Source organism: Asterias amurensis, chromosome 12, assembly GCF_032118995.1.
Source record: "Asterias amurensis chromosome 12, ASM3211899v1".
Taxonomy (NCBI): Eukaryota; Metazoa; Echinodermata; class Asteroidea; order Forcipulatida; family Asteriidae; genus Asterias; species Asterias amurensis.
Window position 1 is genome coordinate 13,580,456 of NC_092659.1, and position 13,834 is coordinate 13,594,289.

A 13,834-nucleotide genomic window follows, 5' to 3' on the forward strand; every position below is an offset into this window, starting at 1 on the left:
TCCCCATTACTCGTTACCAAGAAAAGTTTTATGCTAATAATTATTTTGAGTAATTACCAATAGTGTCCACTGCCTTTAATAAATCTTTTTAGGTCTATTTAAAAAAAAAGTTATTTTTGTCTACTTCCAGCTACGTTTGAAACAAATTTAAAAGCTCCCTCATGACACGGGGGATCTAGAAGTACATTGGTCATTGTCAATGTCAGTTCAGACAACTCTTCTATTGGACAATTAGACTGTTGGGACAACTCAACGGTTTAGCACAGACAGACAGACAACTCGACTTTTGACACAACTCGACAGATGGCCAAGACAAGTCGGTACAGCTCGATAGTCCGAAGGTTCTACATGTATGGCCCGAAGGTTCGGTAGTCTGCAGGTTCGTTTGTCCGAAGGTTCGGTAGTCCGAATGTTCGATAATCCGAGGGTGCGATAGTCTGAATTGACAATAAGGTCCGATAGTCCGAATTGACAATAAGGTTCGATCGTCGATTCGGACTATCGGACCGTATCGTTGATTCGGACTACCGAACCTTCGGACCTGTGATCCTTCGGATCAATGAACCTTCGGATTAATGAACCTTCGGATCAATGAACCTTCGGACTAATGAACCTTTGGACTATCGCATCAAATGTTCGGATTAATGAACCCTATTTCATTTTCGGACTAATGAACCCCCTGTTATGGGAAATTGTGCACTTGGACTATCAAACCTTTTAACTATTGAACCTTTGGACTTACGGACCCTCGGACTATCGGGTGGACACCGACAAGCCGACAGTTGAATGGTCGACCTCCATTATACTGACAAAAGTGACATGTTTACATGAATTTCCTGTATAATTAAGTTTTTTTAATCATTTGGTAACCCCCTTCGCCTCAAGCAGTGCGATGTTGTTCGGACGGTGGAGTGGTTCGATGGACGAGTTGTCTGAACACCCCATTTTTTACATTGTTGAGATTTTGTTGACTTCCCTCCCTCTACAAATCAACAAATCAACAAATACTTTAAATTAGGACTTTTAAAATTTTTCCTTTGTCACAAATGGTCCCAAGAACCCATGTGAATGGAACCGACTACTTTATAATAAGGGAAGCACCATCTAGACTCATTCATCAAGACGATGCTAAATACAATCCAAATGAACACTTTCATAAGGGGAGCTCACCACTAAATTTTGTCTACTTGCCACACCAGACCTGCAACATCCCTTGACGAGTTTGCTGCAGTAATTGACAGTATACAGATGATTTGATTGATCATGGAAGTTAGTGGAAATAGCACACTTCTCATCTCATATTCTCACAAGGGTGAGATTTTACTTTTATCAAGTGACAGTTCTGATTTAATTTCTCAGCAGTAGTCAGCAGATAAAAGCATTTGGAAAATAGCACACTTCTCATCTCATATTCTCACAAGGGTGAGATTTTACTTTTATCAAGTTACAGTTCTGATTTAATTTCTCAGCAGTAGTCAGCAGATAAAAGCATTTGGATAATGACCAACATGCACGACGTGGCCAAATGGCCAATCTTTAGTTTGATGGACAGCGAACTTCTCAACAGCATCTACCAGGCCTGCGTCTTCGGCAGTGGGGGTAACGAGGCCATCTTTACCACCTCAGATGGTGATGTCTACGCCCTCGGTAACAACCACAATAGCTGCTTGGGGTTGGGGGACGTTCAGAGCACGCTGGTACCACGGAAGATTGAAGCGCTGTGCGGGAAGGGAACAACTCTGATGGCATTTGGTAGTGGGCCGCATGTAGTCGTGGCAACTAACACAGGAGAACTTTACAGGTTATACACCCCTCTTAATATTCATGCATGACGTCACCATTCTAACGCAAAATGAGGTTATCAGCATATTTATAACGCCACCACCAGTGCCAGCCACTCCATCCTAGTTGCAGTGGCTGCGCTGATGGCCCTATTTAGTGTTGCTACAATAGGTGCTTGTCTTGAATGAAACCAAATTAATCCCATTTGTTTAACCCTCTAAATTTTAAAAGTGTGCTAACATTGAATTAAAGGGAAGGTACACGTTTAGTAATTACTCAAAACAAATGTTAACTTAAAAACTGACTTGGTACCGAGCATTGGAGAGTTGTTGATAGTGTTAAACATTGTGGGAAACGACTCCCTCTGAAGTAGTGTAGTTTTTGAGAAAGAGGTAATTTCTCACTTAAATAATAAAAGACTTCTAGCTAGAAGTCTTTTATTCCTATCTGAAAGCACACAAATTCGTCCAACAAGGGTGTTTTTTCTTTCATCATTTCTCGCAACTTTGACGACCGATTGAGCCCAAATTTTCACAGGCTTGTTATTTAATGCACATGATGGGATACACCAAGTGAGAAGACTGGTCTTTGACAATTACCAAACGTGTACCTTCATGACCTTCCCTTTAATTCTTTTGATTCATTAATTGGGTATTTTGTTTTTTGTTTGTTGACAACTCTGGCTAAAAATAACCACAGAAATGGCAATGACAAAAGTTTTTCATATTCCCTTAAAAGGTTTGTTACTAAAATTCTTCTGAGACCAAGACAGTTTCTCTTTAATGGGTACCTCAATTATGGGGAAACTAAACATTCTATGAACACTTTCAAGTTTACACACATCCAGACAGTCACCCAGATTTTACCCCACTGCTCACTGCAGTGCACTTATTCCCTCATACTCTTACTCTTGGTCGAGGCTTACCTCGGCCAACACAGGGCACAGATTGGTTGTACAGTTATTAAATTTCCTGTTACGAGCTCTTGATGTTTACCATAAAGGAAGTACTTCAATTGATGAAAGCATGTAGCATTAAAAAACAATGATTTGTTTTATTCATTTTCAACGGTGATAGAGGAGAAGTTTTTGGTTTGTACCCCATACTTATGTGTGGTGCAATACTCAATACTCAAAAAAATACTTTGAATGGTTGAAGCCGTAGCTCTTCCAGTTAATTGTCCCAATGTCATTGCCATTGAGCACAGGCGGTGGATTCTTCAATTCACCACTTGTTTTAAAGCACAATTGCATGTCATGCCTCAAAATTACAAGATTGTGGCAAACCTATGTGTTGGTTGTCTTGAAAAACATGCCATGGCAGTACCAAGGCGTTCCTACATTAAGTTTGTTGTTACTTGTTTTTATTTCTTCATTCCTCCAATTGCACCTAAAGGCACACGTTGCCTTGGATCGGGCGAGTTGGTCTATGAAAAGCATTTGGAACCGTTTGGTATGAATTATTCAAATAGGCCTATGGTTTAAAAGATGTTATAAAAGTAGAATGATCAACACAACTAGGTTTCGAAATTGGGTGGTGTTCCTTTTACTTTGCGAACTACATGTAACATGGTCGGCCATTTAATGGAATAAAAAACTTGACTCCACAAAATGACGTGCTGTGTTTGTTCACGACCTTGAAAGGTAACCATGCAATTTCGAGGCATTTTTGTGTGGATCATTCTATTCTACTTCCAAAATAATCTTTCTAACATGCATTTTTAAAACAAACAGTTCTAACGCTTTTCATAGAGCATCTGAACTGATCCTAGGCAACGTGTCCCTTTAATGTACATGTATGGTGTCCTTCAAAGCAAGGTTTTCAAGGCTGATGTATACATGTACTGTGCACTTCTCGTTACGTGTGATTGGGGTGCTGCTGGTGATTTGGCCGCGCTGTGTGTGAAAGGAAAACGAGAAACGTCTTGCACCAAGACCAACTACGCGCATGAATGCATCCAAAAACTGTCACAGTAAAAAATGCAACACATGTACAGAGCTCAAGGACGTCTGAAAGCGGTTGAGTTTTACAGAGAAGTGCTCGATCTGAAACAGCCGTGGTCGGGGTCAGGGTGTGTGGTCGTGCGATAAAGGCCCTTGCCTTTGGCTCGTGACTTTATTGCACGACCCTGAACTTGTTGGTTTTAAACAGCAGTTTAAGAACTCGTTGCTACCCTTTTATTCCCTTATTAACGTTTTGCTTGTGTTGGTTTTGTTTTGTCAGCTGGGGTCACAATGGCTACTGCCAGCTTGGTAATGGGACCACCAGCCACAGTCCAGAGAGGATGGCTCCCTGTCTAATATCCAACAACTTAGGGGGTTGTTTGATTACCCATGTTGCCTGTGGTAGTCATCATACACTGGTACTTACTAATAAAGGAGAGGTAAAAACTATGATGCTGTTTTATCAATCGTTAATTGATCAATTTGTCAATTTGGCCCTCAGAAAATTTGACCAGTATTCTCACTTGGTGTAACCCAACATATGCATAAAATGACACACCTGTGAAAATTTGGGCTTCAACGATGGTTTAAATCTAAGTTGCACAAGAATAATGAAAGAAAAAACACCCTTGTTGCACAAATCTGTGTGCTTTCAGATGAATAATTAAAAAACTTTACATGTGAAGTCTTTTATTATTTCAGTGAGAAATTATCTCTTCCTTGAAAATTGCGTAATTCAGAGGGAGCCTTTCTCACAATGTTTTATACTATCCACAGCTCTCCGTTGATTGTTAACGAGTAAGTTTTTATGCTAACAATTGTTTTGATTAATTAGCAATTTTAGTGTCCAGTGCCTTAAAATTGCATGAAAAGTAAGCATTGATAAACCATCAATTAATAACTCAACTAATTGGTTGGTCAATTAATAAGTAACTTAACAAATTAATGAATTAATTAGTAAGCTAATCAACCATCTAACCAGTCCATCATTCATCAGCCCATTAGTTGGTATTATTCTGTCAACCAATCAAAGTTAACCATTAAACACACCCCTCCACCAGAAAAACAACAATCAACAGTTGATCAATCAGTTAAAGGCATTGGACACTATTGGTAATTACTCAATAGTATTAAACATTGTGAGAAATGGCTCCCTCTGAATCTGAAGTATTGTAGTTTGTGAGAAAAAAAGTAATTTTCCACAAATTTGATTTTGAGACCTCAGAATTTGATTGTGAGGTCTCGAAATCATGGCATCTGAAAGCACACAACTTTGTGGGACAAGGGTGTTTTTTCGTCCATTAATATCTCGCTAATTGGAGGACGAAGTGAGTTCAAATTTTCCCAGACCTTTGTTATTTTATGCATGTTGAGATACACCAATACACGACTTGTCTTTGACAATAACCAATCGTGTCTAGTGTCTTTAATCAGTTTATTATTTGATCATTTTATCAATCAATCATTCAAAATGTATTCTATTACGGATGACATTTTTTGCTCTTGAAAGTGATATTTTACGTGAAAAAAATGCAGCGTCGCCGTCCTTAGCAGGAATACAAAGTCAAAAGCATACCTTGATAGAGTATACCTTGATACTCAGAAAACTGAATGTTACTCACACTCAAAGCTAACATTTGAACATCTTTGTTGGTATTATATCAAAGATATTGCACTGTAGGAACTGAATCAAAAATGTTCAAGAAGCCAGATTTGTCTGGTCGTGAGTTTAATAACTGGCCTTGAGCCTGCCGTCCAGTGTTAATTTGGAGCCCTGCTTGAGCTTTCATTGTCTCATTTGTTTTACGCAATGTAGGTGTACGCTTGGGGTTACAACAACTGTGGTCAGGTTGGATCAGGGGCCACAGCAAACATCAATGCACCTAGGAAGGTCTCTTCACTGCTTAGTAAGTCAAGTTGTAGAAAGTTTCAGAAAGCTGTTCAACAGCACAAAACACTGCTGAGCAATTTGTTGCAAGTCATTCAAGTTGCATGGGAATAATTTGGAGTTTCGAAGGAAAATCTGTGGCAATACTTTTTCAGACAGAATATCAACTTCTTTGCAAGTCAGTTTGGAACCCATGTACATGTATACCCCCCCCTCCCCCAAGGCCCACCCGACTCCTCAGACACCAATATTCCAATCCAGAGATGCACATTAAATATGTACTCAAGAAGTTTTACTCTTTTGACTTTTAAGGTGGTAAGAAGATTACAGCTCTTGCATGCGGACAGACATCGTCACTTGCGCTGGTAGACAATGGTGAGGTAAGTACCAAGACACTTGAATTATCACTGGACTTTTATTTTTAATTCAACAAATATTTGGAGCTAAAAGCGGATGAGCAGAAGATGGCCAGACATTTTGTAAGATGCGAGCGTGAAGTCATCTTCACAGTCCCCCAACAACACCCATTTGCATTTGACAACACCCATTTGCATTTGACTGAGATTTTGGTCAGTACTTTTTGTTTGACTGAGGCTTTGGTCAGTAGTTTGAGTTTGAATTGGGAGATGAAACTTGCTAAGGATTTTAACATGAACCATCCCCCCTGACTCCTGCCCCAAATACCCACCCAAGCTTCAATTCTCTCAACAGCATAACCTTAAAACTTCACTCATACATGTACTTAAAGTTTGATGACTTGTCTTTATGTCTTGTTTTATAGGTTTATGGCTGGGGTTACAATGGGAATGGTCAGCTAGGTCTAGGCAACAACGTCAACCAACCAAGTCCCTGCAGAGTGTCCAGTCTAACAGGGGTTGTTATATCACAGGTAAATATGATTCATTACTTAGACAGTCTGGCTAAAACAACTGACTTTCAGCCGACAACATTTTCATAAAGTGGTTGCATCTTATTGTTTTTAAATCCATAGCAACGCTTTGATCTCAAACAAAGCTCTTGGTGCCTAAACTCAAAACTGGATTTATTTGCTCATCAAACAGTTGTGAGAATAGGAACTTTTTTAATTGAACAGAATGTTTAAGATGTCTTATCACATTGCAGTTAGTTGACTTTTTAAGTAACCAGTAAAATTGCTCTGAGTGAAAAGACCTAAAAATATTCGGAACATATCTCTTGGAGTAGTTTTAAGGAATCTCTCAAAACATTGCAGATCACTTGGGCATAGCCCCTAAAGTATTGGTCTGTTTTCTCTCAGGTAGTTGCTACATGTTTATACGCTATTTATTTCTATTCATTTTTTGTTTACTGTGCAGTAAGTATCTTTTGTGATGGATACTGGTGCAATATAATGCAGCTTTTTATGCGCCCTTTGACTTTGCCAACAAATTTTTTTTTTTTTTTTTTTTTTTTTTTTTTTTTCCTTCTTTTTTTTTTCCCGCAACTTTCAGAACAATTTATTTTATACATTGTAAATATTTGTCTCTCCTTAATCAATTATTTCTTAAATAATGTGAAAACGGGTGATTTTTCCTATGTTTTAATCTCTGTATATTTTCCTGTAATTCGACCTCTGGTCGCCATGGGAATTTGTTTTTAAAATAATAAACCAATTATGAATGAATGAATGAATGAATGAATTATTTACATTATTTTTAATTTATTTGTTTGTTGTTTTACTCTTGTAGATCGCATGCGGCTATGCACATTCCATGGCATTATCAGATGAGGGTGTTTTGTATTCATGGGGTGCTAACTCCTATGGTCAACTTGGGACAGGCAACAAGGCCAATCTGGTCACAGCGACTAGGGTAGGAACAGACATTGGAAGGTAAGAAGGTCACAATAAACTTTATATTTCATCCCAGATATAAAATACTGAGCAGTTTTTTTGAAAAATGGTTTGTCTAAAAAAGAAAACCTGAGTGAGAATTTGAGATGAAAGATTTGAAGAAGAAAAAAAAGGAAAAAAGTTGTACATAAGTTGTTCCAAAGTACCATAGCTTCTTCTCTCCAACAACTGGAGATATAGATAAATTTATGTAGATGTAACAATAAAATTCGGGCACAAAAAATGATTTGATTGGTCTAAATGACGTCTCAATATTTAAAGGTATTAAGAGGCAACTTAAATTGGGTCAACAAAAGACTGGCTCTTTCGAAAGTTGAGGTATAATGTAATCAGTAATAATCCATGTGAATTAGCGGCTGTGGATCTGGGCAGTCAAGTAGGGACTGAAAACCCAATCCACATAGTCAGTGCCCGAAGTGGGATTCGAACTGGTGTCCAAGAGGTGAAAGGCAAGGTTAAACCCCACTACACCAACCTGACATGCCTTGTGGCTGCGGCTGTTACTAAGGCTGTTTCTATTGGCCTCCTATTCTTTACTGCATGAGGACATGGCGATCAAGCCTTAGCCACAGCTGCTAATCTAGACACAGTCTTGTTTACATAAATGCTAATTTTTTTCTTCTTCAGATTTGTGGAAATAGCAGCAACACACTACTCTCATATATCAGCAGCCATGTTGCAGTCTGGTGCCGTCTACATGTGGGGTCAGTGCAGGGGTCAGTCAGTGACCACGCCCATCTTGACCAAATTCACTTGTCTAGACGACGTGTTTGCCTGCTTTTCTTCCCCAGCCGTCACGTGGAGATCACTCAAATTTGGTGAGTTTGGTGAAAAAAGGGGTGTCGTGGCCGAGCAGATAAGAGCACCGAACTCTATCTCTGGTGCTTCTGTTCAGCAGAGTGTGGGTTTGAGTCCCGGTCGTGACACCTATGTCCCTGAGCAAGACACTTTACTTGCTTCTCTCCACACATGGGTATGGGTAGGGCAGAGATGGTTCTTGGGATTCATTTAGCCGAATAGCGCATATTTGTTGCACAGGTTGTGTACTCTCCAGGGAGCTGAGATGGTTTAAGGAATGAATTAAGGCCAAGTGACCTGACGTCGCTCCAGCTTTGACCCAATGAAGGTCTCGCTGGATTGTCTGGCACAAGTTCATTTTAGGTCGACCTCTCCTCCTTCCTGGCAGGTTCATCACGCAGGACTTGATTGGCGAGTCTCGAAAGGGGGAGCCGCAGAACATGGCCAAGCCAGTTCATGCACTGCCCACAGATTGTGCAGGACACTGGAGTTTGTTGTGATCGTTCACTGACCTCCTCGTTGCGGACGAAGTCACTCCACTTAATGCCCAAGATCTTCCTTAGGTATCTTGAGTCAAAGGCATCAAGTTTCTTCTCTTGACTCAATTTTAAGTGTCAAGTTGTGTAGCCATAGAGTAAAGTACAACAGCACCTTGGTTGGAATTGTAAAAACGAAGCTTGGTTTGAAGAGAGAACTTCTTGCTTGTCCAGATCTTCATACATGTAACTCAGTAGGCAGAGCACCAGTACATTAATCAGTGAATGGTGAAGGACATTGGTACACTCCAATCATTTTTTGTTGTTCTAAAACCAATCTATTAATTTTTATTGTTTACAGAAACATTCGTTGGAAGGCGTGCCCTAGAGGATAGCCTGAAGAATTCTTTTGATAATCAGGTGAGATAGGAAAGTTAGAATTGATGTTTAGAAAATATAGCTGGGGTTTAAGGTACTGGACACCATTGGTAATTGTCATAGACCAGTCTTCTCACTTAGGGTTTCTCAACATACATGTATGCACGAGATAACAAACCTGTGAAAATTTGGGCTCAATGGGTCGTCGGAGTTGCTAGATAACTATGAAAGAAAAAACACCCCTGTCACTTGAAGTTACGTGCTTTCAGATGCTTGATTTCGGGACCTCAAACTATAATTCTTAGGTCTCAAAACTAAATTCAAACATTTTTGAGGAAAAATACTTCTTTCTCCAACGCTCCAAGTTGCTAATAACGTTTACAAAGACATGGCGAATGAAAGTTTGAGCGATTGTCAAATAGTATGAACAAATGTACATCTTTATTCAGAGTGAGTAGGGATTCATGTCATGGCCAAAGTGTATCAAACCCCTTTTAATCAGGTTTGCTGTAAAATGTATTTTGAACCAATTTCTTTTAAACGAGTTGAAAATTCATATATCTTCAAGTTGTTTGTTATAAGTTGGTTCCTCCAGGATCTAAAATTAAACATTGCTACATTGTGTTTTCCTTTAGCTGCAATTACATGTATGTTACTTTCTCTAACAGAAAAACTCGAACATTGAAATAAGTTGTTTAATTTGTTAATTTTACTTTTTTTGTAGGAAGCGTCTGATTTGAAAATTGTCTTGGATGGCAAGAGTATTCATGTGCATAAAGCTATCCTCAAAATCAGGTGAGATTCAATCCCCTCCGCAAAATATAAATAAATCAACAAATATATGAGGAACTAAATAAATAAAGAAAAAACATTACTAAAGACACTGGACACTATTGGTAACTGTTAAAGACTAGTCTTCTCACTTGGTGTATCTCAACATGCATAAAATAAACCTGTGAAAATTTGAGCTCATTTGGTCGTTGAAGTTGCAGCATAATTATGAAAGAAAAAACACCCTTGTCTCACGAAATTGTGTGCTTTCAGATGCTTGATGCCGAGACCTCAAATTCTAAATCTGAAATCTCGAAATCAAATTCGTGGAAAATTACTTCTTTCTTGAAAACTACACCACTTCAGAGGGAGCCGTTTCTCACAATGTTGTATACTATCGACCTCTCCCCATTACTCTCTACCTAGTAAGGTTTATGCCAATAGTTATTTTGGTAGTGACTCTTTCAGAGTCCGGATTTGAAGTAAATTGTTATGTCACTTTGTTTATTCTTCTTCTAATTTTTTTCCCCTAATTTTTGTTTAAGGTGTGAGCATTTCAGAAGTATGTTCCAGTCGCATTGGGATGAGGACGCAAAAGAGTAAGTTGAAAAATAATTTATTGATGGTGATAACGATTGAGCGAATGAGCGTTGAAGTAAAATTTAAAAAAAATGCAAAAATCATTAATTTCTGTTTAAAGACACTAGTCACTATTGGTTATTGTCGAAGACTAGTCTTCTTAGTTGGTGTATCTCAACATATGGATAAATCAACAAACCTGGGAAAATTTGAGCGTCGTCGGAGTTGCGAGATATTAATGAAAGAGAGAAACCATGGTCACTAGAAAGTTGTGTGCTGTCAGAAGTTTGATTTCGAGACCTCAAATTCTAAATCTAAGGTCTTGAAACCAAATTTGTGGAAAATGACTTCTTTCTCGAAAACTACGTCACTTCAGAGGGAACTGTTTCTCACAATGTTTTTTACTACATGTATCAACCTCTCCCAATTACTCGCAATTCAGAAAGGTTTTATGCTAATGATTATTTTGAGTAATTACCAATAGTATCAAGTATTAATGACAAGTAAATTAGAAAGGAACCTTTTTGGTACAGTATGTGAACTTTGAAAGATATTTTAGGTATCTACGTAAGCTCTTACAATAACTTAGCTTAGAAATGTGGAAAAGCTGATGGTCCTAACCACTTACATGTAGCTTCCATAAATATCACTAATATTTTGTCATGTTTGTGATTAAAGTTTAACAGCTCAATGTTACTCTTGTATTAATCCTTTTTCTCATGGAATTAGAAGAAAGCTATGTTATGATTATGTTTTGAATGATTTTTAATTTTTTTATTCTTGTGTCTTTTCAGTGTAATAGATATTACCCAATACTCTTATCCAGTATACCATGCATTCCTGGAATATCTTTACACAGACACTGTCTCTGTCGACCCTGAAGATGCTATAGGTAAGTGGTTCTTCAATCAATCAATCAAGCATTTAAAATTGATAAAGTGCCGTGCTCCAAGGCACTGAGGTGCAGAAGAAATAAATAAGTCATTTAAGTTAGATTGCCTGAAACAAGTGGCCTTTCAGAAGTGACTTGATTGTGTTGGAAGATGTTGCGTCCCTGGGATGATGTGTTGTGGAAGTTTTTTCCAGAGTTGGGGACCATTGACTGAGAAAGCTCTATCAGCAAAAATGACAAGACTCACTCTTGGCACAAGTCTCCGTCCAGCACCAACTTGCAGCATGTCCATGATGTAATGAGGGGCTTGCTTATGAAAGGCCTTAGACATGAGAGTAATGACCGTAAAGTTGATCCTTTGTTGGACTGGGAGCCAGTGTAGTGTGATGAGTCAAACTTGCGTTTGTTTGTGATGACTTTGTTCCTTCTTGGACTTGAATGTGAATGTTAAGGGGGCAGTGGGTTGGAATGCAACCTCGTTCCCAGTAGCGTACAAGTACGCTGTGTCATTTTTTTCTCAGAATGCCTTGCTTGATTGTAACCGCTGGATTTGTGACTTTGAAATAGAGAAATATATGTGAAATTTTAGTTATTCTTGTGGTTGCTCCATTCTGTTGTAGAGATGTATGCAGAGCACAGAGTGAACAGAGGCATATCTTATTCTTCTTTGACCTTGTGACATTTCTACCTGTATGCAATTTAGGATGACCATGTAATAACATGATTCATTTTTAAAGGCAGCGGACACTATTGTTAGTTACTTAAAAGAATTATTAGCACAAAACCTTATGCCTTACTTGGTAACGAGTAATGGGGAGAGGTTGATAGTATAAAACATTGTGAGAAACGGCTCCCTCTGAAATGACGTAGTTTTTGAGAAAGTAGTTTTTTTCCACGAACTTGATTTCAAGACCTCAGAATTAGATTTTGAGGTCTCAAAATCAAGCATCTGAACGCACACAACTTTGTATGACAAGGGTATTTTTTCTTTCATTATTATCTCGCAACTACGATGACCAATTTAGCTCAAATTTCCACAGGTGTGTTATTTTATGCATATGTTGAGATACACAAAGTGAGAAGACTGGTCTGTGTCCAGTGTCTTTAAAACTTGCATTTTTGAAACAAGCGTGCTACAATCACTGACACGGTACATCCCCTGTGCGGTCTGTCCACACAGAGAAAACGGCCCGTTCCAAACAGAGAAAAAGCACCTACATGTACTTGTTCATCTATTGTTGATCGTGAGAGGATATCCGACATTTCAACCTTGAAGGTTGACAGCGTAATTTTTTCTTTTATTGACCATGTGCTATTTTTAGACTGTTGTCATTTTGAGATCGCCCTCTATCTACGGCTGTTCGCTGCATTTTAACCGCATGTTTATAATTCAACATACAATAATGTCAAACTTTGTGGGCGAGTACTGGCAGTATACGGTTTAATACACAGAGCGCCTCTGGGCGGTATGCGTGCTAAAGGGTTAATGTGAACAATTGCCCAACACGAGGCCAGAGCAGCCACTTTAGGTGATGGATTGAAACTTGATGAGATGTCTCCAAAACAATCTCAGGGATTAGTGATGAGAGGTATCGACAGTCACATGGCACACAATCCCCAGTCATTCTCCGATCTTTGTTTTGACTTTGTATAAGGTTACTTAATACAAAGTATATGATTAATACCTTTTTTTTTGTTTCTGGGGTTCGCAATTTTTTTACTGTAAATGTCTCTTTGCATATAATAATAATAATAATAATAATAATATCAAAGTCTTATATAGCGCACGTATCTACCAAACAAGGTACTCAAGGCGCTGAGTATATACAAATTTTCAGAAAGATAGGTTATTGCAGTGATGAATTCTATGACCCAATTATTTAACACGTTATAAGGGTTTACAAGGTGCTACGGCGCATTAAGCAGCCACAACCAGGAACACCGGGGCGAACCTCTTCTCTTTTCGATAAGTGCACTGGGTTCTTTTACATGCGTTACACACCACATGGGACCAACGGCTTTACGTCCCATCCGAAGGACGAAGCAATGGTTAAGTGTCTTGCTCAAGGAGACAGTGTCCAGGTGGGGATTCGAACCCACACTCTGCTGATCAGAAACACCAGAGTTTGAATTTGGTGCTTTTAACCGCTCGACCACGACACTTCCACTTCCATAATGTGCGCATACTGTTTATTTGTTCGTTATTGTATGCCTATGTTTTTAGGGTTTTCTGTATTTTTGTAATTTTTGATATTTTTAGACTCAAACCAAAGTGAATTTCACTGTGCCAGTATATGTATTATGTATGTGTGACAATAAAACAACTGATTGATTAATTGATTGAAAACCCCAACCGTCTTCCAATCATCGTCTTGACCATTTACCATTTATCCCAGACCAGTGATTTAGATTACAGTGGTTTGCATTTCCCAAGGAACATAAACCTATGTATTATGTA

The 13,834-nt window shown here is 38.7% G+C and overlaps 1 protein-coding gene across 4 annotated transcripts in view; it reads left to right on the forward strand.

Annotated features, from left to right (window-relative positions):
- LOC139945186 (RCC1 and BTB domain-containing protein 1-like) overlaps positions 1-13,834 on the forward strand; it is a 35,760-nt gene that overhangs the window by 1,175 nt on the left and 20,751 nt on the right. For 2 of the 4 annotated variants that reach the window (XM_071942476.1, XM_071942479.1), the window contains exons 2-12: positions 1,473-1,801; positions 4,005-4,164; positions 5,541-5,631; positions 5,925-5,992; positions 6,394-6,501; positions 7,319-7,461; positions 8,110-8,300; positions 9,118-9,176; positions 9,859-9,929; positions 10,451-10,504; positions 11,279-11,376. In XM_071942476.1, the coding sequence (XP_071798577.1) occupies positions 1,500-1,801; positions 4,005-4,164; positions 5,541-5,631; positions 5,925-5,992; positions 6,394-6,501; positions 7,319-7,461; positions 8,110-8,300; positions 9,118-9,176; positions 9,859-9,929; positions 10,451-10,504; positions 11,279-11,376 (1,345 nt within the window). In that variant the 5' untranslated portion in view covers positions 1,473-1,499. Of the gene's footprint in view, positions 1-1,469; positions 1,802-4,004; positions 4,165-5,540; positions 5,632-5,924; positions 5,993-6,393; positions 6,502-7,318; positions 7,462-8,109; positions 8,301-9,117; positions 9,177-9,858; positions 9,930-10,450; positions 10,505-11,278; positions 11,377-13,834 lie in introns of all 4 variants that reach the window. The other 2 variants (XM_071942477.1, XM_071942478.1) reach the window with 1 other exon arrangement.